Raw genomic sequence first — 27232 nt, 5'->3', positions numbered from 1 at the left:
AAAGCTCCAGCTTCTACTAGATCAATAGCCTCCAGTCCTGATTGTCAACTAGTCATAGATATTAGATTGACAGGGTCTCCGATCCCCATTCCTTATCCTTTTTATCCTTTCCCTGATTATAGATATAGAGTTTAACAAGTATATTCCTGACTGGTCTCTATATCACGACCCAACGCAGTCAGATATCAAACGTGATCCAAGGCAAATCAAAAGTCCTATAATAATTTATCCAACCTCAGGTTGGACCTGAAAGGGTTACCCATCCACCTAACCTTTTGGGGTCCTCCCTGGGCAACTGTTAGAGGAAGGGGAAATTATAACAACTATCAAGGGTGATCAGGGTTGGTGTTTCTCCATCACCTGCAAGTAGGGAGAATACGTAGATACGTTCACACCACTGTATATCTCCCTAGGCCCTTTTTGTTATAACATATGAGAGCTGGATTAGATGATCTCTCAGGTTTCTTCCAATTCTTCTTAGTGATATCTTATTATTCTATCCAGGCTTTTCTTCTTTTCATCTTTTTTTCAATTCTGGCTTGCTGGCAACAAATATTGGGGGAGAGGAGAGGGTTGGGAAATGGAGAAAAAAATATGGAAAAGAGCTCAAATCCACCAAATGTTTCTTATAATAGCTCTGGCAAAGATTTTGTATGTGAGGTCAACATGATGGGTACAATAGTTTTCTGGAACATCTGTGAATTTAATTTATCCATCTGGCCTTATCACTCATTGGTATAAATAAAGATTTGCTTAGGCCAGTTTTCTCTCTCTTAGCAACTGAAAGCTAAGAGGTCATGATTAATCAACTCCTTATTCCTAGAGCCAACTCTACTCTCCTAAAAGAGAGCAATGGGTGGAAAGAGAAAGGTCAGTGTATGAAATAAAGGAAAGCAGTGGAGACAGAAAGTCTCACCTCCAATTACAATTTAAGCCCTGGGTCTCTAAACTTAACTATCTTTATTTTCTTGTTTTAAAAAATGAGCTGGCTAATAGGTTACAATATGCTTAAAACCATATTGAAAAAATTAAGACCCACATTCAAAGCCAGCTGGTATTGAAAGGAAGTGACTACATGACTAGATTAGACAAAGTCTATTAAGGGCATCAGAATGACCAGAAGTCTTCAGGAGTGAGGCACAGTTAAGACAGTTGGTAGAAATGAGTCCTACATGCCCAGTGGTAAAGCATGAAAAGAGTCTTGAGTTGTAGTAGTGTGCCACCATCTCCCAAAAGGAAAAAACACGTACAAACACAGGAAACCGGGGCTTAACACTGGAATCTGGTAGAAAACTTGGGAGACACTGGTAAGGTCAGGGGTTGTTCACTGGGCTTCACCTCCACACTTTGGTATTTGCGAATGGGATTTGCCTTATGTACCTACAGAAAAGACAAAAGAAAGAATCAGTCATCCAACTTTATGTAATTTAATGAGCAAAGAATCAAGGGGGGGGGGGGGAACCACGATGGATTCCACCCCAATTTCAAACCATTTCAGACTAAGTCATTCCTTCCACATAAATAGATGACAAGAACAGCACGCACACTACTCTTTATAAAAAAAAAAAGGAGTCATTAAATAAACTACGAATACCAGAAACTGCATCTTCAGAAAGGGCTTGGGGTAGGAAGGCAAATGTGCACTCACATACCCAGCATTATGCTAAATGGGGATAAGTGCTGTAGGGGAGAGGAAGAAAATTTTGTTCCATCCCTCCTGAAACTCAAGGTCTGGTTAGATAAGCGACTGAATTCTGCACTTAATCACAGGCAGGGGCACTAGTAACTGTAGAACCAATTCCATTAAAATAATCAAGGGATTTGGAACTATAGAGGACCTTCAAGACTAAGCCAAACCCCTAATATTTCACAATGAAGAAACAGAGGCACAGAGAGAGAGAAAAGATTTCATCCAAATTACACAGGTAATAAGTGGCAGCACTAGAATCTAAACTTAGGTCCTGACTAAAGATGAAGTACTCTTTCTTCTAAACCACATTATCTCCCTAGATCAAATAAAGTCTTCTAAGATTTATTAAAAGAACCAACTATTTTCTCCCCTGCTTCCCAACTTGTGCCTACAACTGCAGTCAGGCCCAGATTCTCCCTTTTCTTTGTTGTTGCTATTTACTAGTTATGTGACCCTGGGCAAATTACTTATTTGCCTCAGTCCTCATTTGTAAAACTGGGATCCATCAGAGAAGGAAATAGCAAATTATTTCAGTATATTTGCCAAGAAAATTTTATCCATGGGGTCACATAGTCTCAAACATGACTGAACAATAACAACATTTTTAACAACAATATTTTCTTAAAATATACGTGTTGGTAAATCATGTCATCATTCCTATTCTTCAGAACCAATCTATGATGGTCAGGTGGAAAGAAGACTGTCAACTAGAAGGATACTCTTCTCTTCATCCAATTATGAGTTGCCTGATATGGCTAGGACTCACCACCAACTTTCTTCCTTCTACTGAGGAAACACTCAGGTCTCATCATCCATCCCACCACAGCTTCCTAAGGGCCTCCAGGTCATACCACCTGACTTGCCTCTATCCCTTACAGATCTCAGCATTCACTCCTGCCCTACTGCCATAAAACCAAGGATCCTTGGGCCTTGCCAACTGCCCACCACTGCCCCCTTATAACTTCTGAGCCTTTCCATTCAATCTAGAGCTGGACTTAACTTTTTGAACTCCATGAAAGCAGGGACCATCTCAATTTTTCTGGCTTTATCCCCAGAGCTGAGCACAATGCTTAGAGTATTATGTTAAGTGTCTTTGAAGTAAATGCTTAATGAATGCTTTTACATTAATTTACAGAAAGAGAAATTGAAGTCTTAAGAGGTTAAGTAATTTTCTCAGGGTTAACCTGACTCAAGTCTCATTCATTCTAAAGCTAATAGAGAGAGAGAGAGAGATCACTATAACATAGATGAGGAACAAAAACAATTAACACTAGGAGGACCAGGAACATCAACTGATATAAAAAAATATATTATAATATTACTCTGAAATAAAAAAATTTTATCCCACTCTATTTAAAAAAGAAAAAAGGCCCTATATCAACTGATGCAGCTTAGTCCTTTTGAGGTATTCTTCTATTCCTATCTTTCCAGTACTCAGAGGCCCAAGTATCTGGTGACTTGTTCGACGCAAAGATTCACAACGTCTGAAGCATATCTCCCAAGAGTGACCTGACAAATTAATGCCAAAACATAGCAATGTGAATCTCTGCTCCCCCAATGAAACAGCTAGAAGACCTGGAACTATTAATTCACAAAACTATTCATTTACCAGTTCTTGTCTAAGTTTGGCTAGTTCTTCCTTCTTCTGCTCTTCTTCTCGCTGCCTGGCCTCCTCCAGTCTCTGGGCTTTCTGTGCTTCAATCTCGGCCATTTGTTTCTCAAATTCCTGCCGCTCTCTGGCTCTCCTCTCTGTTGCCAGTTGAAAAGGTTCCTGAACTATGGAACCAGAAAGGTCCTCTAAGTATGGAGATATACAAAAGAATCAAAAAACACAGGGTCTTCTTTATATAACTAGACAAATTCAGAAGCAAATTTGTATGGAAAAGGATCTGACAAGAATATTAAGAGACACACTGAAATAAAAACTAATAAAAGGAACTTAGAATTCAAGCTTTAAAATATATTAGAAGGAGATTATAAAAACTGGCAAAAAACGAGATACAAATCAATTGAAATGAATGGCTACAGAAAACATATGGCCCAATATAAATATACAAAAGATTAGTGACTGATGAACCATTATAAAAAATAATTGAAGAAAGGATTCATTATTTAACAAATGTACTTAGGAAAATCGATTATCATTTTGGTAGAAAGAGAATTTACATCAAATAATCTCTGTGAATTCCAGCTGGTTAAGATACAAACATTAAAAAAAAAAGTCTAAAAAAAAATGGAACTTAATATTGATCTCAACTGTGGAGAGTAGACCAGTATCATTCAAATCAACTATTGGAAAGTATTAATGCAGACAAGACAGAAGTGCTTGACTATGATGAAAGATTTTTAAACCTTCTATGCAATTAAAAATATTAAAAGAAAAATAACAGCTTGGGAAAAAATACTTAAAACAAATACAATATAAGAACTTGACTTGGATATCTTCAACCTGTTAACAAACTGTTAAAAAGTCAGTAACATCATTTTCAAAAGGAAACATAAAGGGGGCAGCTGGGTAGCTCAGTGGATTGAGAGCCAGGCCTAGAGATGGGAGGTCCTAGGTTCAAATCCGGCCTCAGACACTTCCCAGCTGTGTGACCCTGGGCAAGTCACTTGACCCCCATTGCCTACCCTTACCACTCTTCCACCTATAAATCAATACACAGAAGTTAAGGGTTTAAAATAAAAAAAAAAAAAAAAAAAAAAAAAAAAAAAAAAAGGAAACATAAACTGTTAATAACCCACTTAAGAAAATACTTAACTTTCCTAATAACCAAGAAGATACAAATCAAGACAGCTTTTAGGTATCATCTCATACCCATCAAATTGGCAAAAATAGTTAAAAGCAACTAAATTCAATCCTGAGAGGACTGTGGCAAAAGAGGAATGATCAATCACTGTCAGTGGATGTAAAAACTGGCATAATCTTTCTGGAGAACAAAATAACGAGAGACAATAAAGGTTACAAAAAGTAAGTCTATCCTTCAGCCCAATAATTAAAGAACTTTGCAAGTATCATCAAAACAAATAAAAAAGGTTCTGTTTCAAAGATTTTCATGTAAGCATTATGTGAAATTACAAAAGATGAAAACAATCTAATCGTCATCAACAGGTGAATGGTTAACTTAATCATAGCATACTCATGGGATGAAATGTTTTAAAGCAATGAAGATGGGCAAAGATGCAAAGTACAAAGAAGACCAAGAAAGACTCACACAATAAAAAGCAGACCCAGACAACTGGATTATACCCTAGAATTATAAACATCTGTATAAAAAATAAAAAGTGAATGTGAATGAATAGAAAATACTATTGCAGACCCAGAGGAAAAAAATGAATAGTATTTTGATGTTTTATGCATAGAAATCAATTCATTTAAATGCAAATACTTAAGTCAATAGTTATCTGTTTTGGTATTTCACAGTTTCTAATAAAAATTAATAATAGTATCTACCTCATAATGCTGTTGTGAGGATCAAAAGAGATAACAAATATAAGCTACTACTTTTTGCCTATGGAATTTGTGCAGCATCATGAGATGAAGAGTATCCATTTGGACTAAGAAGGGCTCAAATTGCAGAAAAATGCCATTAAAATGCGCTTGAATGCACAGAGGGTGGGAAGTCCCACTTGCCTTGAAGAAAAGAAATGCTTTCTGGAAAGGAGAAGCAGCTTGTGGAGTAGAGAGGCCTCTCTGATGGCAAAAAGGAATGGTTTCATTTTTTCTTCATTTCAAAAGACCTGGACAGAATGATTATCCATTGCTGTCTATGAAAAGGTTGGTGAGGGTTGGCCTTCAGAATGGCAACCAGAAACACATTTTTGATCTCTAAAACTTAATGTAATTGCTTATGTCAAAATTGCTTTGTCTACCAATGAGCAAAAATCTACCAAAAATAATATTTAATAATATAGGATTTATGCCTCTGCCATCTGATAAACCTGTAATTTTATCAAGCATATACAAAATTCATAGCTATAGCAAAACTCAACAAGTAAACATTTTAGCCTAGAATTGTCAAAAAATTCTCTTAAATAGGTTTTTGCTTTTAATGCTTTATTAAATATGGTACACTATAGATCACTTAATCTCTTTAAGACTATAGACTACAAAAACTTCGGGTCATCACTATAGATTATCATAAATATAGAAGATTGGGTTGAATGTAATCAGACCTCAAAATATTCCCTGCAAGTTAAAAAAAAAAAAACCCTGAAACTCTTGATATCTATTGGCTTTTTTGTCTTTTGCATCTTACTAATAAAAGAATAAGCAAGGGGAAAAAAGAAAAAAATAGATAGCAAATTTCTGTAGAACCAGAAAGCTAAAAGCTGAATACAGAAATAATGGTTTCTAGGTCTCTATGGGATTCTGGGTTAGAGGAAGAAGGCTCAGAGGATCATCTAGTTCAACCTGTTGCATCATAAGTAAGGAAACTAAGACCCAGAGAACTTAAGTAACTTGGGCAAGTGATCGGGAAGAAGCAGAGGCAGAATCTGACCCCAGGTCTTGACTCCAGATCCCATACTCTACTCTATCCTGCTGTCTGAGAACAGCAATTTTAAGTCATGAAAGTTAAAAAAGAACAATTGTTACATACAGATTTGCACTTAAGTTGAAAAATGGAGTGCTATATAATGCCCAACTATGTATAAAAATGAAAGTTAAAAAATGTCATGGATCCAGAATGATAGATTGCTAGAGCCAGAAGGGCCCTCAAGAACCTATGTAGTTCCATCCATTCATCTGTCATGAAAGAGAACTTAGGAAGAATAGAAACTGGCCTCTAGAGCCTAGGGATTCTGACTGCCAGAAGAGTGTTCAAAGACAGCATCACCAGAGGCAGCTGGATGGGCTCAGTGGATTGAGAGCCACATCTAGAGATGGGAGATCCTGGGTTCAAATTTGACCTCAGACTTTCTGGCTGTATGACCCTGGGCAAGTCACTTAAACCTTGTCTAGCCCTTGCCATTCTTCCACATAGGAACCAACACATAGTACACATAGTATTGATTCTAAGACAGAAGGTAAGGGTTTAAAAAAAAAAAAAAAAGACAGCATCACCAACACCACAATTCCAAACAAGCAACTGCCAACAACAGCTTGTATGGGAGATGTCTTGAAAAACCTAATCATTGAAGAGAAGACCTGGCTCTTACTGCCCTCAGCTATCTGATGTTCTACAGCTGGGGAAATCTACACTTCCTGTTGAAATGTCAGCTGCATCTGCCTGAGCTCTTGGCCCCAGACATACTCTCTATGTCTCTGAATTGAACACAGACACCATGCTCCCTGGAGGCAAAGAAAGAAAACCCCACATTCTGCAAAACCCTGCTCTTTTAATGACACAGTATCGCACCAACACAACTAAGAAGCTCATCAGTTTCATAGACCCTAAGAGTCTTACTGTAGCTTCTTCAATCACCAACCCAAGTACTTTGGAAGTACACACAATAATCCCACCTGACGTTGGTTTTTTTTCTTTCTTGGGAACAAAGGGCTCCTGATGGATGACAGTGTTTGGGCGAGCTTTGAAGCAAGCTGCTTCTTTCTGCTGCCTTAAATCTTCTTCAAGCTTTAGAAAATAAAGAGAAAAAGAAGTCAACCATATGCTGAGATTAGATATATTTCTCCAGCTCACTCCTCACTAGCAAGGAAAACCCTGATAGAATAAGGGGAGATTACAGAAGCCTCATTTAAACCTGTGCAGACAACTGGCAACCTAACTATGTGAATCACAAAACAATAATTACCCAAATTAGACATTCTGCCAGAAAACGCCCATCCATGGAGGGAATTCACTAGTTCTTGGGAAATAGAAATCTCTTTTGATGCAGGAGAAAGGATTTCTTATAAACAGGGGGTCAAACCTTTAGACAGAAGCTCTAAATAATTAGTGAAATAATGGAGATTTCAGGTCCCTCTGAGATAAGTTAAGGACTCAGCTCTCAGGTGAGGCAATATCTAGCTGATAAACAATTCATGATTTTGATGTTATCTTTTAACTAACAAAGTTCCTGACACCATACTTTTCTGAGAAAGCATTCTTACCATACTCTGTTCTTCAGTGCACCAATATCATAAAATACAATAAGCAGATTTGCAGAGTTCTAGAATGTGAAGTAAATCAGTCTAACGAATTGATTAGGTAAATTCTTAAGGATAGTCTCCCCACTTCAAGGAAATCTAGTAAATTCTGACACATTCCAGCTAACTGCTGAGATTACTACTCTCTAAATATAATTCTTATGTCAACTTTCAGATATACTTGCAATACAATAGATTCACCTTCTCTTACTAACTTCCTAGTAGCTCTCCCTCTGTTCCCACCTGATGCTTCCAGGTCTGGGCCTTAAGAGCTCCTCGTTCATCTGTCTGCAGATGGAAAGGTTCGGGCTGTGTCGAATTCTTCACTTTCTTCTCTGGCAAGCTGACAGTGTCGAAGTAAGGCAGGGGATGTGCCTTGAATTTAGGCACCTAAACGCCCCCAAAAAAAGAAAAAGAGAAAAAGCAAGTGAATATGAGACATGATTCCCTAGAAAACATAGATGGGGCCTCAGAGCTATAATCTCCAATGTCTTGCCAAACTGATCAAGGACTGGTTCTCAATCAGTGAATACTGAGAGTAATATATCTGGTTCACACTATAACCCCCAAATGCGTCATGACACACAGAGACAGACCAGCAGGGTCCTTCCTATGAGGGATTCATTTGTTGCTCTAAGATGAGACTCCTCTCCCTTAGTCCAAGGTTCTGACCCAGAAGCAAGAACACTTCTAAACAAGAGCAAGTCTAGGATATCCTTGAGGTGCCAAATCTTTTATCTATTACTGACCCTGTGTATACACAACATCCTCATTCTACATGAATTCTTCAGCAAAGGTGGGAAGCAAATGATCAGATCATCAGCAGAAATCTTCCCCTGAGTACTAATTTCTAAATGAGACCACAGATGGGCCCAAAGGCAGTTCTTTACATCATACCACATCTTTGATTCATAAACTTCTCCTGCTACTTAACAACCCCAGCGACCAAGAGAATCTTAAGAGTATAAACAGTTCTCATTTAATGGAAACAAACCATTGTGCAGAGCTTCCTTCCCTTCCTAGGGCTCCAAGGGGAACCTGGTCTAGTCCCCTCCTTGACTCTGCAGCCCTGCAGCAATTCAGTGCCTAGGTATCCCAAAATTAGACCAGTTTTAGAGTCTAGAGTAGAAAGACCCCTCTTCTCACAAAGGTCCAGCAGCCTGCCCCAGGAGTGGGAGCAAGAGCCAAAGCAGGAGTCAGAGCCAGAACCCTGATCATGTGGCCTCAAATTTGCATGTGAATTTATATAAAAAGTAAGACCCATCCATATTTCAATGAACCTAGAGAGGAGAGAGGCATGTCAAGATGTTAACAGCAATGAAGTCCCCTAACTCTTTCTGTGCTATGAGCTTTTTTATCAGTTGGGTAAGGCCAATGAACCCCCTCCTTAGAATGTTTTTAAATGAATAAATAGGACCACAAAGTCCAAGTAGTACTACACTAGACCATCAGACTACAAAGGAACGCATGCTGTTAGTAATTTGTGGGTTTTATAAAAGAACTTGGGATAATCTATTCTTTCCACACTTATAATTAAGCTTTAGTTTTCGATGGCCATTTCCCCTCCCCCCCCCAAGAACCCAAGAATGGTCCCCACAACAAAGAAAATCAGTTAAGTTCATCAAGCTGAGAGATGCCTTCATGACACCATAAGGGGACCAGGGTTCAAGAAGGCCTTTGGAAGTCACAGCAACACACTCTCCTATCTCTGGCCACCTGCCTATAAAATGAGAACTTTTCATTGTGGATGAGGTTAGAAGGCATTCTGCTCTAATGCAGAAGTTCTAAGGTACTAAAGGACAATGAGAAGCTGTGAGTAGCTGTTTCAGCTTGTGATCTAAAGAAAATTTTCTTAACAATCAGAATTGTCCAGAAGTGGAACAGGCTGCCTTGGTAAACAGTGACACATCTCCCCATTCTCCTGACCTCCCTCATCCCCGTCGCTGGTGATGTTCAAGTAAGAGCTTAATGAGCATTGGTTAGGAATACTGCAGAGTTAAATCAGAACACCCGTTCAGGTACCAGTTAGGCTAGATAGCCAACCTTTTGCATCCCTTCTAATTCTGGGAGTCTGTGGCTCAGATGTTAACCAATCTAATGCTCTCCTCTATATAGGAATCACCTTTTACACCTTTAGTGAACCTTTCTCTCCCCCTCCCACAGCTGACAAAGAAAGCATTAGCTGTCACAGCAGCCCAATCCATTGTTAGGTGGTTCTAATTGTGAGAAGCTCTTACTCTGAGCACGTTTGCTCAGAATAACTTTTATCCATTGTTCCCCCAAGGTGCTCTCTTCCTAATGATAACATTTCACATGTTGAAAGCCCCTCTCTCCCAAGCCATCTCTTCTCCATGCTTCCCTAGTTACCCCAAACCAAAACTTAGGACATCTTTCCTGACATATCGCTATCTTGGTGGCACTAGAATTTGGAAATGCCACCCCCAAAAGGTGATGCCTAAAATGTGGAGAACATAATATTCCAAATCTCATCTCACTGGCACACAGTATAGTGAAACTCATTCTGAATACCACATTCTGTGCCCAATATTCCATTGGTTTTTCTGGGCAGTTAACAGCACACCATTGGCCCATATGGTTCGAGGATCAAATGAGGTCAGAAATAGGAAAATACTTGGTTCTGTAACAACTGAGAACTAATACCCACACTTTAACAGCCTTGTTACATTCATCACTCAGTCTCAGAGCAAAAATTCAAATAGCTACCTCTCCTTTCTGTAGCTCTTTTACTTTCTTCTCCTTTTGTAATTGCCGCTCTTTGTCCCGGGAATCAAAGGAGAAGGGGCACATCTCCACAGTTCTTTGCTCTGGGATTCGAGGCTTAAAGGGCACTCCATAGTGTGGCACAGGGTAAGCTTTGATCACTACTGGTTCTTCTTCTTCCTAAAAGAAAACTTCCAGTCAGAAATAAGAGCTCCTCCATACCAGGAGCTGTAAATGTTAACAATGGGAGGCAGAGACTAAGGCCCTCACACTACCTTACTACAGAATATAATCATAACCAAGTCAATCATGCTCTTCCCAGCCTGTTCCCTCCTGTGGTAAATGGGAATAACACCTATCCTGCCATGAGAGAATTTACATAAAGAACTTTGAGAAGCTCGGAGCACCATAAAAATCTCCCAGACTATATAAAGTTTCTCAGCAGAATAAAAGCATTCCATTAAATGAGCACTAGTTACTTACATCCAAAGGCAGACAGGAAACATCACAATCTTATTTTGGATCCTGTCACCTAGTAACTTCAAATGCAGCTCACTGTGGTAAGGAGTATGTATCTTTCACTGTCAAACCACACAAAAATGTATCTGGGGGAATACAGGATCGTACTTTTAGAGCTGGAAGGGTCCTTGAAGACAAGTCCAACCCCTTCATTTTATCAATGAAGACAATGAGGTTCACAGAGAGGTTAGGTGATGTGCCCAAGGTCACACTGTTAATAAGTGTCTGCAGCAAGACTTGAAACTAGGGCTTCATGACACCATGTCCAAGGCCCTACCCACTATACCATGCTGCGTCTTCCAAAACTAAACTGAGACTGTATAAATAGCTTTGGTACAGAGTTAACAAGTATTTTAGTTACATATGTGCCTAAAAAAGAAAAACCTTATGTTTGATACCTGCTATAAAATTACCCTATCCATAGAGATATTTATAGACAATTCAGGAGGGGAAATAAGAAACTAGCCTGATCGATGACAGTTTACACATGCTGATCTCATGAGGCTTTGCCATGTAGTGCATCTGTTGGAACTCAGACCCTTAGGGCAAAAAGAGATCAGACAGATGACACCCCTTTATGTGACTTTTAAGAGTCCACGGCTGCTTGGTAACTATGTATACTCCAGGACAGGGGTTAGAGACTAGAACACTGTGTACCAAAGGCAGCATAATGGCCAATTTCAGGGGCTAATCTCTACTGCCATATCTCTTTAAGTGCCTTCCTGAGCTGTAAATTAATCCATTGTGTTCAGCCCCTTTAACTCTACCCTCCAGAGCTGATAAGGCCAGCACATACAGAGCTGAGCACAAATGTACACTCAAGGTCCCACCCCTCTGCATAGAAACCAGGGACCAGAATTTCTAAATTCAGTTCTGAAAAGCTGTCAACTCTAGACATGTTAAACTCTGAACTCTAGCACTTGTGGGAAGGGAAAATGTTTCAATTAGCCAAGGAGTAAAGTCAGAGAAATGAATCTTTGCCTCCTTGATCTCCCAATTACCTCATCCTCTCTGGTGAGTCCACGGACTCGGTTCTTTAGGGCAAAGGCAGGAGATTTAGGGATTGTGGTAGGGAGCTTCTTTTTCTCTGGAATACCCTGTGAGGAAGGAGAAAAAGGTACATTAGTTAAGCAGCTGAATCTATCTCAAGTTCCCCCAAGAAAACAAATACAATGCCCTAAAGCTTACATATCAACTAATCACCTTCCCAAAGTACCTCTCCAGGGAACCTTGATCAACATTCAGACTCTACAGAGTTAAGTGACTCCTTCAATATTTGATACACACAAGATAATCAGTGTCATTATTTTACTGACACACACACAATCCATTCATCCATTTATTCCACATCTATAGGTCAATAAGTACTTGGAACAATATTCAGGAGGGGAAAAAAAATCAATGTCACCATTTAGAATTTCCAGGGAGGAAAAAAATATCATAGACCTTTTTCTTTGTTACAAGAAGACTGAAGGGGATGGGAAGAACTAATCTGAAAACAAAAGGCCCTAGCAAAAGTTATTTTTAAAAAAGTATCACTAGGCCTGAAGACAATTCTTTATAAACAATTCTAAGCAAAAGCAACATGGGATGAAATAAAATATTCAGGAGATAGAAAGTTTGCACTTGGAAGCTTGCCATAATGGGAAACTGAGATACAAAATTCACCAGGGTGAGGAAGAGCACCAAGAAATGTAGACATTCTAGATAACTCTGAATGACAAAACATTTTTGTCTTTTGCTAAATCAATGGAATATCATTTAATTGTTAACGTATGTTGATAACTTTTTTTTAAGTTCATGGACCACAGGTTAAGAACCCTTGATTTAGAACAAAATAATAATGGTCATGGAAACCAGTCTAAATAGAGGATAATATCTATAATGTATAATAAACCTAGAGTGGTAGGTTAGAACTAGATTGTAAATGGCTTTACCCCTTCTAGTTACTCAGATTTACAATTTTAGCATTGTCCTTGACTTTTCTTCTAAACTTGTCTTGTTTTTTTTAGGGAATTGGGTTTTGGAGAAAATGAGTTCTGCTTTAGACATACTTACTTTGAAATATCAATAGGTAGAGAGGCAAATATGATGCTAGTTCAAAGAAAAGAACTCATTTATTCAGATAATGCTTAGAAAAACAGTACAAAATACAGGTTTGCTTTAACCAGCAAAAAAAAAAAAAAAAAAAAAAAAACAGGGCAGCTGGGTAGCTCAGTGGAGTGAGAGTCAGGCCTAGAGACAGGAGGTCCCAGGTTCAAACCCAGCCTCAGCCACTTCCCAGCTGTGTGACCCTGGACAAGTCACTTGACCCCCATTGCCCACCCTTACCAATCTTCCACCTATGAGACAATACACCAAAGTACAAGGGTTTAAAACAAAACCAAAAAAAAAAAAAAACCAGCAGGACAATCAGTAACTAGTAGGCAGTTGGTGACTAAAGCTCTGAAGGACACTAGGACTGGAAATACTGATCTGGGAATCACCTGCACAGACATTATAAACCCATGGGAATTAGTAAGATCATCTGGAGAGAGGAGACTGACAGAGCCTTGGAGTACACACATAGAAACAAAGAAGGAGCAATCAGACAGGGAGAACTGTGACAAAAAAGTGGGTAGTCACCAGTTTCAAATGCTGCATAAGTCAAATAGGATGAAGACGGAGAAAAGGTCATCAGACTCTTCAATTAAAAGATCACTTATAATTTTGTAGAGAATAGTTTCAGTTGAGAAATAAAGATTAAAAACCAGAATGCAAAGGGTAGAAGCAAGAGGAAAAGAAGTGGAAGCAACATGTATAGATGGCTTTCTCTAGGAATTTTGTTGAGAAATAAGATATAAAATAATAGCTGAAGGAAATGGCAATCTACTGAGGACTTTTTAAAGTTAGATGACAATTGGCAATGTTTGTAGGCAATGAGGAAGGTGCGTGCAGATAAGAGATTGAAGATTAAAGTAAAAGAGGGGGTAATGGCAAAGGTGGTCAGCACTAATGGAAGAGGCAAAGGGATAGGGGCAAGGGTACTTAGAGATTATTGTCAGGAGAATGGCTATCAGAGACTAGACACTAAAGGAAAATGAGAAATGATGTCAAAAGGTCACAGGATAAAGGCCCAGAGAGAAGGCAGAATTTGTGGGAAATGGTCTGTTTTCTTGGGAAAGTTTGAAGAAAAAGGAAGGGGTGGAAGGGAGAGGCTTAAGGAGAGAAATAACAGCTTTTATGGGAATGGGACAAAAAGTCAGCAGGGGAGACACATGAGGATTTTGTCCTTGCTACAGTAAGGATCATGGGCAAGGTGGAGGGGGCATGATGGCAGGAGGCAGGAGGTGCCTTGTCAATGTGTGAGCAATAATAGGACAAAGGAGGGAGGAATCTGAGAGAGTAAAGGGTAAAGAAATGAGAGGTCACTATATGAGCAAAAAAGACTTAGGAGGAGAACACATAAGAAAAGATGAAATGATAGAAGATTAAAATCAAATAAAGAAATTTCTGAGCTCTTGAACATGGAAGTAGAATACTTAGGAGACTGATGAGACCAATGTGATGATCACTGCTACGGTAGCTAAGGATTAGTCTAGGAAGAGGCAATGGGGTTTAAATAGATTTTCCCCCTTAATCTCTTATAAGAGATTGGTGTGTTTAAGGGAATATCAAAATACATATTGAAACCCAGAGTGAAAGGGTAGGAGTTGGGGCACAGAAAGGGCTGTGAGTGCCAGACAACTGAACTCCTTGAGAAAGGAAGATAATGGCCGCCAAAATCAGCATTGGGTATTAATTTTGGATAGAATAAAATTTGAAGAAATAAAAGTTACAACATGATAGAAAAGAGTCTGGCAATGATTAGTATGTTGGGGGGGGAATACAAGAGAATGTGTAATCAATACTTAAAAGAATGGTCAGGCATGATGTATCATTTGGTGGGACAACAGAGTTTCTGTGAGTACCAGAAGGTGTCAGATTCACCAGAAGTCTAAAAAGAATGGAAATCTGCTAATTATGGAAAAGGAATTCCAGAGAGCATAGTGAAAGATGCATGGGGTATCCAAGTATATAATTACAGGGGTACAGTTGAGGAGAATGGGGATGTAAGAATGAGCAATGGAGATTGGGGAGGCAGTAATTTACTTGTCGTGCATTCAGTATCACCAAACTAGGAGGCAGGAGAGGGCGAGAGTTTATGAGCTACAGGGAAAGAGTTAGGGAGAGTAAGAACACTCTTTGACATGGATGAACACTAATGGTGACTGGGGTTGGGTTTCTAAGCAGTGGTCACATATTCAGCTTACCATGGGCCTCCTTTAGTGATGCCAAGAGCTGTGAGGCAGAGTAGTAACGGGGCTAAGTAATACAGCCTGATTCCGCCTCACTTCATTAAGGTGATGTGCAGGCAAAAAATCTGCTAATTATGGAAAAGGAATTCCAGAGAGAATAGTGAAAGATGCATGAGGTATCCAAGTATATAATTGCTTCATCAGGTAGAAATGGGAACTGACTACCCCCCCATGCCTTCTCAACCTGGTATTGAGGCAGTTCTAGACTCACTCATTAAGATCCAGAAGCAAACAAACACAACAGCTTCGGTATTCTCTATTCAAAAACTACATCTATGAGGGGAAGGAATCCCTATTTGACAAGGACTTCTTTGAAAACAGGACAGCTATTTCAAAGAAATTAGATTTAGATGAACATTTTGCTTGTTGTTTGGTCACATCTGACTCTTTGTGACTACATGAACCATAGAACACCAGGCCCACTATCTCCTAAGTCTCCCCAACTCTATCCATCTCATCCTTTGCTGTCCCCTTCTCCTTTTGCCAGTCTTTTCCAGCATCAGTCTTTTCCAATGAGTCCTCTCTTCTTATGTGACCAAAGTATTTAAACTTCAGCTTCAATATGTCATTTTTTAAAATTATTAACTGATTTGATCTCCTTGCTGTCAAAAGTCTTTTCAAGTACCACAATTCAAAAGCATTGATTCTATAGTGCTCAGCTTTCCTTACAGTCTAACCCTCATCGCCATACATACCAACTGGAAAAAAAACAGAGCTTTGACTATATGGACTTTTCTCAGCAAGTGATACCTCTGCCTTATGCTGCCATGGCTTTCCTTCCAAGAAGCAAGCATCTTTTAATTTCATGGCTGTAGTTATTGCCTGCAGTGATCTTTCAGCCCAAGAATATAAAATCTAAGGCTATCTCCATTTCTTCTATTTGCCAGGAATAATAGGACTAGATGCCATGATCTTATTAATGTTAAGCTTAAAGCCAGCTTTTATATTCTCCTCTTTCACCCCCATCAAGAGGCTTCTCAATTCTTCACTTTCTGCCATCCAGAGTAGTTTCATCTGCATATTTGAAATTGTTGATATTTCTCCCAGCAATTTTAATTCCAGCTTTTGATTCATCCAGCCTGGCATTTCACATGATGTACTCTGTATAGAAGTTAAATAAGGTAACAATATACAGCAATGTCATAATCCTTTCCCAATTGTGAACCAATCAGTTGTTCCATATTTGGTTCAAATTGTTGTTTTTTGACCCATAAACAGATTCCTAGCTTGCAGAATCTTAAGCATAACCTGGCTAGCATGTGAAACAAGCATAATTTTTCAGTAGTTTTTATAGTCTTGGAAATTGCCTTTCTTTAGGATTAGGACACAAACTGACCTCTTCCAATCCAGTAGCCACTGCTGAGTTTTCCAAATTCTATAGTTCTAACACTAACAGTTTGGAAATTTTAAATATAGCTCAACTAGAATTCTGTTACCTCCACTAACTTTATTGTTAGCAATGTTTCTAAGGCCCACTTGACTTCACTCTCCGGATGTGTGGTTCTAGGTTAGTAACCATATCATTGTGGTTATCAGCGATATTAACATCTCTCTTATATAGTTTCTCTGTATATTCTTGCCACTTCTTAATCTTTTCTACTTCTGTTAGTCCCTACCATATTTGTCTTTTATCATGCCCATTTCTTTTTTATAATCTTTTTTTTTATTTTGAATATTTTCCCATAATTACGTTTCATATTCGAAATTTCCCTCTCCCCCTCACCCCCCCCACCTCCCCAAAGCCAACAATTTCACTGGGTTTCACATATCATGCCCATTTCTGAATGAAACATTCTCTTGATATCTCCAATTTTCCTAGAAATTTCTTGTCTTTCCCATTCTATTATTTTCTTCTATTTCTTTGCATTGGTCATTTAAGAAAATCTCCTTATTTCTCCTTGCTATTTTCTGCAATTCTGTATTCACTCGGGAATATCTTTCCCTTTCCTTCTTTCCTTGGCTAACTGTAAAGCCTTATCAGACAGCCAACTTTGGTTTTTTGCTCTTCTTTTTCTTAAGGATTTTTTTTGTTGCCCCTTGTACAATATTGTGAACCACTGTCCATATTCTTTAGGGGCTCTACCAGATCGAATCCCTTAAATCTTTTTATCACCTCCACCACAAATTCAAAAGGTATGTTATTTAAATCATGCTTACATAATCTGAAGGTTTTTTCCGTTTCTTCAACTTAAGTCTATATTTTGCAATAAGAAGCTAATGATCTGAACATTTTCTACTATATGCAAAATAAGCCAAGCCCCCAAAGGGTAAGCAACCTAAACACAAAATGTAATATTAAGAAAACTAAAGAAAAATAGAGATGCCTTTCAGATTTATGGTTCTAAGAAAAATGTACATGGGATAGAGGATGTGTTTTATTTATATCTTTATATACCATTCCAAGTAGATTATAAGCTTCTTGAAGGCAGGAAACCTGTTCTTAATCTTTATATTTCTAAAACCAACTAAGCTAAGGTACAAGCACAGAACCTCTTACAGAGACCCTCTATAAACACCAGACCCACAACCAAGTACATTTTGATTAACTGTTATACATGTAAGGTTGAGAGAAAGGAGTACAAATTGATAGATGACTAACATGAAAGGTTTAAGAGTGCTCTCACTAGCATGATCCTGGATATGTTTCAAGTTCAAAATGAGCTATGGATTATAACTGAAAAAAAAAATAAAAGCAAGGAGCTAAGATAGTGCAGAGCAAATGTTACCTCAGGAAAGTATATACAAAAATGTGCTTGTTATCCCTGGTCTCACTCCTCAAATTCAGTTCTCATACATCTCTGCTAAAATTTATCCCTTCCCTTCATTGATACTACAAGACTACCCATATACTGTCCCTACATTCCCATTAGGATTCAGAACCAAGTTTGAATTTTGTATTCTTATTCTTTTCAGGACTTCTTACTCTGATGTTCTTTCTTAACAATTTCTTGCCTCTTAAACTCATTCCCTATTTCAGCCCAAGCCTAGGGGAAATAAATTATAGGGGAAATAAAGTAGTGAGGAATAACACTTTACAGTCATGAAAAAAAACTAAAGCTCATAGTTAAGGGCACAGGTTAGGTTGAAAGAGTTGGTACTGGAGGGTGATGTAGTTGAAAACACCTTCAATATCAAGATTATCTGAATTCTAGTGACCAATTTACCTCTGACTCACCTGTCAGTTAAGCAAGTCACTTCCTTTCACTGTTTCATCTATAAACTGGGGAGAACTGGAATAGATGGCCTCCAAGGTACCATCCTGTTTTGTAATTCTCTTAAGAACAAAGGCTTGGGGGAGGTACCAGAGGCCTAACAAGAAATATGAGGCTATGAAATTAGAGGCTGTTAACATTATTACTATTACAATATATAAAGATGAAAATAGCACTCTGCACCTCCAAGAAGTTTCCATTCTACTAGCAGAATACAACATATATACAGCCAAGTGAAAAAGAGCATTTAATGGAGAGAAAGCACCAACAACTGGGATGGGGTACAGTTTTGTTTATAGGTAAAATATTCAAATGGGAGTTGTAAGTGGGAGTTTACCTCAGGGTAAACCTTGAAGGAAACAAAGGATATTAAGCAAAGAGGAAGGGAAGTATTTCAATCAAGGGAGAATAAAGAATAATTTTCATATGGATACAGTACTGAAAAGACTTTGAGTTACAATGACCTTTCTAATCTCTCCTATTGTTTGATCATCAATCTTCCAATAATAAGAACAAAAATAGGACGCATAAAAATCCACTGAGGGGGCAGTTAAATGGCTCAGTGAATTGAGAGCCAGGCCTAGAGATGAGAGGTCCTGGGTTTAACTCTGCCCTCAGCCATGCCTTAGCTCTGTGACCCTGGGCAAGTCACTTAATGCCCATTGCCTAGCTCTTCTGCCTTGGAACCAATACATAGTATTGGTTTCATGACAGAAGGTTAAGGGTTAAAAACAAAGTGGGGAGAGGCAGAAGCCAAGTAGTAGAAGTCTAGCACCTGTGTGACCATAGGGAAGAGCACTTCTCCTGAGCCTCATTTGCAAAATGGAAGGTCAGACTGGGTGATCGCAAAGGTTTTCTCCTATGCTCATTATTTGGAGACTGGCTAAAACAAGCTGCAGCATATGATTATGATGGAGTACTATTGTGCTATAAAAAATGATAAAGGGGGCAGCTTTTGGAAAACATGACAAGTTCTTTATGAACTAATGTAAAGTGAAGTGAGAAGAATCAGGCGATCACTGTGCATAGTAAAAGCAATGATGTAATGATGATCAGCTATGAAAGACTTTGCTGTTCTGATCAATATATAATACATGACAATTCCAAATGTTATCCACCTCCAGAGAACTGATGAACTCTAAATGTAAAATGAAGCATAATCTTCTCACTTTCTATACTTTTTCTATATTTCTTTAACTTTTTCTTGCCTTTAAAAAAATATGGCATACATGGAAATGTTTTGCATGATTCCTCACATATAACTGACATCGTATTACTTGCCTTCACAGTGGGTGGGGAAAGAGATGGGGGGAGAGAATTTGAAACTCAAAATCTAAAAAGAAAAGAATGTTAAAAATAAATAAATAATGCACTGCCCCAGGGTGGGGAGGTAGGGGTCTGAGATAAAAATCAACAAAACTATGAATCCACTAGAAAAGCATCTGTTTTTCCAGCTTGGCAAGAACAGCCAGAGCTTGAGTCAGGAAGGTAACAATGGGTAGGTAGATAAGAGTATCGCAGCTGGGAGTAAGAAAAATCAGAGTGTGAATCCCAACTCCTATAACATACAGCTGTGAGACCATTGGAGAAGTCATTTAACCTCACTAAGCCTCAGTTTCCTTACCAACAGAATGGAGCTATAAGAGCAGCTATTTCACATGCTCATTGTAATGGGTCAAATGAGATAAAAGATGTAAACTATTTCCAAAACTTTAAGAAAAACATAAATACTGACTGTAATAATTATTATGATAGATTAATGAGGTGATTATTAATATATTTATAACAATTATAACTGGAATAACATTACAATTATGTCAACATTCATCATGTTAATAATTATATTGTCATATATTAATAACATTATTATATTATCATAAAGTATCCCATTATTCATCATTTGTTATAGAATCATCATTTTAATCATTATCATTTTTATTATTAATAAATTCTACTGGCATAGTTTTTGAGAACATGGAATCACTCACCTCCGTGCCAGAATGAGGAATCAGAAGCAAATGAACAACCTTCATTTATCTTAAAAAAAAAATCTACCAAGAATTACAATTAACCTGTTCCAATTAATTCCATACCCCAACAGCATCTCTACCTGCTCTCACACTGTCAAAAAACAAAATACAAATCCCACCAAGTTGGCACCCACCCATCTTATTCAATTTTGTTTTCAGATGCATTTAATTTACATTTAAGAAAGTCAAACTATTCTCACCACAACATCTTCCAAGATCTTGGTAGGACAAGGCCTAGAATGAAACTCAAAGTGATCATCTTCTGATTTCTTTTTTGCCTCTCGTTCTTGTATCCTTTTCTCAATTTCCAGGTCAAAACCAATAGCTTGAGTGGGTGGCTTTACAGGAGGTTTCTTTGGCAAGATGGGTCCACCTTCAAGGATTCTAGAGTCAAGTTCCCGTGCTTTGAATTTATATCTATGGAATGACAAATGAAATCTCAAGAAATGAAAGCAAACAAACAAAAAAAAAAAAAGAGTGCCAAAGATGGAAACAATAATAATCATGAGGATTTCTCTTCATGAATAGCATTATTTTAAACCTCATTAAAGTATCAATAATCACAGACACACAGTAACACCATCCTCTAATATTTATAGAAAGGAGAAATCATTATATAATATCCTAACACTTAATTATTCCATAGATCATGGCTCTTCTTTACTCATAATAGCCCCACACTTCTATCTTCTCCACAAGTACTAAAGCAAATAATACCATTAGAAGAACACTTCCCATATTCCATCTCAACAACATTTAAATGTTAGGTGACTGAGTGGCATTAGTCATAACAAGCCACTAGATATTAGAAACATAATTTAGTGTGAAGAACTCTGGGCTTTAGAGTCAGAAGATCTGTTCTGCCTAATAGCTGAATAACTATGGAAAAGTCATTTGACCTCACTAAACCTCAATTTTCTTACCTGTAAAAGGAGCAATACTTACCCTGTTTCCCAAAGTTGGTGTGAGGCTTAAATAAGGCTTCTATAAAGCACATTATAGTGACAAAGCATTAATAAAAAGAAGCTATTAATAAAGCTATTTAAAAGTAAAATTTTGCACAAATTAACTCAGGGGAACCATATCAAATGATTTTCTTAAGTAATATCTAGCTTTTTCTAGAACCCCCCCCATCCCTCCCAACTCAAACCTGACTTTCTCATTGTTATATCAGTCATGTGGCCCCTTACATTGAAGCTGGATAAGAAAAGGTCACGTGCAATGTGACTCCCACAGAGAAGACTCTAGTAACCACAAGGTATGTCAATTGCTCAGTTAGATTTTCCACTATTCTGGGGAAACTTACTGTTGGATTTTCTCAAGTTCCTCTGCTTCCAACTCCGCTGTGCTCTTGCATGTTACAGGCCTCGTGCGTTGCTTGGTTTTAAATACAGGAGTCTGTGGGTTTGTTATCTTGAGCATCGATGGTTTGGAGGGTAACAGACCTATAAATCAAAACCACAAAAATTCCAGTGGATTCTCTGTCATCATTGGGCCTCTAGCTAGGTCATACTCAGTTCACAGTGCAAAAGTTTTTCGATAGATAACTATCAGATAACTTGGCATATTTTTGCATTCTCTTCACTATCATCCAATCTATCATTCTACTCAGCAGAAAAACCTTCTCAGACTTAAATAAAACAAACAAGAGTCAATTGCATCAGATTATTTTTTCCCCAATAGCTAATGCTATTTTCCACATTTAACAACATTTTCTACCTCTTTGCTTATGATCACCACAAACAATACCTTTATTCATTTGAGTTCAAGAAAAGGTCTTTCAAAGCCCAATTACTCTTCTTAGGACTGTGAACACCCAGAGAATACATTTATTTCAAGGGGAAAAAAAACTTTCTAAAATCAAATACGAGACTTAATTTTTTTAATTCAATGGTCAATTAATTACATAATTAAACTAGCACCCTGCCTAAGTATCACTTTTTACCCTAGCTTACCAGCTACAGGCATTAGAAATTACAGAAATAACAAACAGGTCTGAGGATCAGTCTAAATTAGTAGAGGCTTTTCACCAGTAGGATGGCCACTAAGTAATGAATTCCGTGGCTATAGCAACCCATAATCAAATAAAAATACAAAATATCCCTGGGTCTTGTATAGCCCCCTTCTGTTTCTGCAACAACAGCAACAGAGCCCTAGAAAGCAGAGTAGAAGGTGCTTAGAATTCGTTTTTAGATCTTCTATAAACATAAGCTTAACTCTGTAATTGTGAGACATTTTTACTATATATAAAATCCAAACAAAGTCACTTTACAGTATCTGTCTTTCTTCTTCTTTTCTTAAACCCTTATCTTCTGTCTTAGAATCAATACTGAGTCCAAAACAAAAGAGAAGTAAAGGACAAGTGGGGTTAAGTGACTTGCCTAGGGTCACATAGTCAAATTTGAACCCAAGACCTCCAGACTCTAGGCCTGGCACTCTATCCACTGGGCCTCCTAACTGCCCCAGTGTCTTTCCATTAATTCAATTCAGCAAGCATTTATTAAGCTATGTTATGTGCTATTTATTTACTGTGCTGGGTCCTGATAATAAAGACAAAAACATACTAAATTCCTGCCTTCTAGAAGTTTCCATTCTATTAGCTCACATTAAACAAGTGAATGGTTAAGATAATGTGGTAGCAAAGAACTGGAAACTGAAGGGTCGGTGAGGGGATTTATCCAACAACTGGAGCTAAACAAATGATGGTATATTTTTATGTAAATGGGAAAGAGACAATTCCTAAGAAACCTAAGAAGACTTTTATGAATTTATGCAGAAATGAAGTATACAAAAACACAAGAATAATTTATACAATAATAACATTGTAAAGAGAAACAACCTTGAAAGACTTAAGAATTCTGATCAATACACTGACCATCCACCCATTCCTGACAACCAGAGATGCTAATTATTACCTACATCCTGGTATAAATGGGTTGGACTCAGGGTACAACATAAGACAGAGTTTTTGGACACTGTCAATGAAGGAATTTGTTTTTGCCTGACTATGCATATTTGTTAGAAGGGTTTTGTTTTTCTTTTTATTCAAAGGGGAAGGACAAGAAGGAAAAATAAAAACCAATTAGTTCATTTAAAAAGTTTAAAAGAAGTTCAATTTTTCTTTTGAAAAGTTCTACTCAAAAATTTTCAAATGAGTCTTTTACTTCCCAAACAAAATACCTTGTGACTGACAATAGGGCATTACACATTACTAATTTCTAACCTGTAGCCTTGTGCAAAGGGTCTGAAAACCAATAAATTAACATGCCTCCTTAAAACTGAATAAAAGGGGATATAGCACTTACCTCCCAGGGTTGATGTATCAAATGAGGTGATATTTGTAAAGCACTTCATAAACTGTAAAGTGCTATATAAATCATGGGTTATTATTATTATTATTACCTCTTTTAACAGTGAAGAAAGTGAAATAGAAAAATATCTACTTAAAGTTAGTGTCAACTAAGTCATTTTGAACTTACTACTTGTGTAAAATTAAGCAAGTTATTAACCCCTAGGCTTCTCAATTTCTTCAGCAATAATAAAACTGAGCTGGGCAAGATGATCTTTAAGGTACCTTCTTGTTCTAAAGTTATGATCCTCTGATCATATATAAATAAAAGATGAGAGAAAAAAGATGAAATCAATTGATCATCTAGTAAAATGGAACTAAAGATGATAAAGATAGAAAAGAATAACTAAAATCAGATAAAATACACACAGAGAAAAATCCATGCCAAAAAGGAAGTAGTTTTGAGAGATTAATTTTCAAGATATCTAGAAGATACTGAACAAATAAGGGGGGGAAGTCACAGACAATATGATTTAACCAAAAAAGACCAATTAATCAATGTCTACTGAGGGACAACTAGGTGGCTCAGTAGTTAGAGAGCCAGGCTAAGAAACAGAAGGTCCTGGGTTCAAATTTGGCCTCAGATACTTCCTGGGCAAGTCACTTGAATTCCAACTGCCTGGCGCCTACCACTCTTCTGCCTTGAAACCAATACTTAGTGTTGATTCTAAGACAAAAGGTAGGGATTTATTTAAGTTAAAAAAAAATAAGTCAACAGGTATTGAATGATAAGCCTATTTTCTAATCTCTATAAAATCTTCATGAGAATAGTCAGTGTATTTATTGTGGTTATCTTTAAGGAAAATAGCTGAAGGGAACGATAAGGCAATGTAGTACCTATCTCCATATGGTTGTTATAAGGCTCAAATGAGCTATAATAAAAGAAGGTTAACAATTTAAGTGCTACAAATGGTACTTGTAGAATCCTTTTTTTTTTTTTTAAGGCCTCCAACAAGATGATCCTCTAGGAATTATGAGGGGATACAAACAGAATTTCACAGGCCAAGAAAGTATAAGTGGATTACAAAAGTGGACCTTTCCAAAGAATATCCACATTGATGAGTACAGAGATGCACTAAAGTTTACAACAAAATAATGCAAATTCCTCTGTCTGTGTTACTCACCAACATTACCTATTTTTTAAAAAGTACAAGATTCTAGGACTCAAGAGCCAGCAATAGCTTACTTAGCCAAAACATTAAACCTCAAAGTCACACATTAAGACACTGAATTGATTTTTGCCCAGGTTCCTCTTTGGTGAATGCTCTACAGAGGCGGGAATAGAGGGATGAGAGTAAAAAGAGAAGGTGATAATGGTGGATACATATAAAGGATTGATACATGAATGAGAGCTAGTTTTGAAGTAACTGAACTTTTTGAACTTATATAGACTTAGACACATTCCACTTCATCTGCAAATTGGGAATATATACTTTTTAAAAACTACCTGATCATAAGAGTATTGAGAAAAACACACTCTTTAAACCTTAATGTATTATAGAAATTTGACTTAATATTACAAACAGATGATCTTGTCAGGGAAAAAGAGGTAGAAACCATTCTCCACCGCCACCACTCCTCCCCAACTATAGTTTACTCCAGCAAGTTTATAGGTGTGCCAAACACTCAAGAAGTCAAGAAGAAACTATGTTTCATGTCTGCTACCTGTACAAAGCGGCATACTTTTTTTTAGATCTATGACATTGGTTCTTTATGAAGCCAGATGGATGTTTCAGATACAAAGGAAAACTCTCAACTAAAAGTGTTTCAGCCAATTTTAGAGATGGGGGAACACTTACCCTTGTCATCTTTCTTGCTCCTCAGGTGGTACCTATTAGGAGTTCGTTTATGGAAAGCTTCAATTTGCTGAGCAAGAGGTACATAAGTAGAGGATATTTCTTCAAAAGGCCTTTTCTTTCCTTGAGACAAATTGAAAGGCTTGGCAATGGTAGGCCCTTTGCCTACTCGGGCCTGCAGACAGAGAAGATGTGTGCAAAAAAGCTTAAATTTCTTTTGAGAACTTTTCCACAAAAAAAAAAATATCAATAGCTTTTCAGTGTTCAGAAAACATGTTTTTAAAGAGGTTTCTGATTGCTGTTGCCTTAAACCTGATCTGGCAGTACAAGTCCTATGCTCAAAAATAAGATTAGCACAAATCCTACTGCTATGCAGAATAAGAGAATTTTAAAAGGCCTGTCTTCATAGCAACCTTCTGAGGTAGCCAGAGAAAACAAGATGATCTCCATTTTGCTGTAGGGGAACAAGCTCAAATAAATGTAAGTGATTCATAATGTAAGACATGTTAGATTTTAGAAGCTCAAACCTAATTGTTCTGATTCCTATTCTGGAGCTCTTTGGGTAAGACATATTGAGAGAAAAGCAAATGAGGTCAATCACATTAAAAAACTCTATCAGTATCTATCAAGAAGAAATCCTAACCACATTTATTGTAGCCTCTGGATAAATCTTTCTTTTCCTCTCCTCTGAATGCCGTCAATATGCCATGACTTTTTTAATGGGGAAAACAAATGAACTCTTCTGGACAACTGGACTAAAGTTTCAGCTCTAATGTTCACTAATGTATGATCTTGAGTGAGTCACAACATCCCCGAGACTCATTTTCCTCACACATAAGTATAAAGTCTATTTGTTCTACTTGTATCACAAGACTGTTGTGAGGAACTCATGAGATAAATGATGCAAAGTACTTTGCAAAACACTCAATTAAGATTCACCTATTTCTTTTTCTTTTTTAAACCCTTACCTTCTGTCTTAGAATCAGATTAGAGCAGTAAGGACTAGGCAACTGGGGTTAAATGACTTGCCCACAAGTCAGATAGCTAGCATGGAACTTATTTCTAATTAACCATATCTGATCTGGATATAGTCAATGACTCCAGTGTCTTCTCGGAGTTCATTCTATCTTACATTTATTAAGTTAGTTTACACTGATTTAACATGTTCTTGGATTATCATATTACTACCAATAGCTTATTCTATAGGATTCTATAGTTTATAAAGCACTTTCTTCACTTGTTCATTAAGTTAAGTGATAAAAGGATAATTTCCATTTTATAGATGAAGAAACTGAGGTCTGAAAAAGAAAAGTAGCTTACAGGTCATCTGAGTAGTCCTGCTTCACTCTCACCAAAATCATTATTCTCCCTCCACCTAACCAATTCTTTGTATCTGAAATGCTCAAAAGATATCCAGTAATAATTCTGATGGAACAAAGGATATATAATACTTGGTACAATTTTAAATCATCCAGAAAGGTTGGCTACAG

General features: G+C 37.5%; 1 protein-coding gene across 1 annotated transcript in view; it reads right to left on the bottom strand.

Annotated features, from left to right (window-relative positions):
• Positions 1 to 271: 271 nt before the first annotated feature.
• The window catches only part of TPX2 (TPX2 microtubule nucleation factor), a 63777-nt gene continuing 36816 nt past the window's right edge, over positions 272 to 27232 (bottom strand). Inside the window, exons 10-18 of the mRNA XM_044664294.1 lie at positions 25746 to 25917; positions 21904 to 22042; positions 20798 to 21014; positions 12020 to 12115; positions 10503 to 10679; positions 8022 to 8168; positions 7155 to 7266; positions 3300 to 3487; positions 272 to 1380 (exon numbers count right to left, since the gene is read on the bottom strand). Of these exons, the coding sequence (XP_044520229.1) occupies positions 1270 to 1380; positions 3300 to 3487; positions 7155 to 7266; positions 8022 to 8168; positions 10503 to 10679; positions 12020 to 12115; positions 20798 to 21014; positions 21904 to 22042; positions 25746 to 25917 (1359 nt within the window). The 3' untranslated portion in view covers positions 272 to 1269. The remainder of the gene's footprint in view (positions 1381 to 3299; positions 3488 to 7154; positions 7267 to 8021; positions 8169 to 10502; positions 10680 to 12019; positions 12116 to 20797; positions 21015 to 21903; positions 22043 to 25745; positions 25918 to 27232) is intronic.

This window comes from Gracilinanus agilis, chromosome 2, assembly GCF_016433145.1.
Source record: "Gracilinanus agilis isolate LMUSP501 chromosome 2, AgileGrace, whole genome shotgun sequence".
Taxonomy (NCBI): domain Eukaryota; kingdom Metazoa; phylum Chordata; class Mammalia; order Didelphimorphia; family Didelphidae; genus Gracilinanus; species Gracilinanus agilis.
The sequence above is the reverse complement of the archived record's forward strand: the minus strand, read 5'-3'. Positions and strand labels throughout refer to the sequence as shown.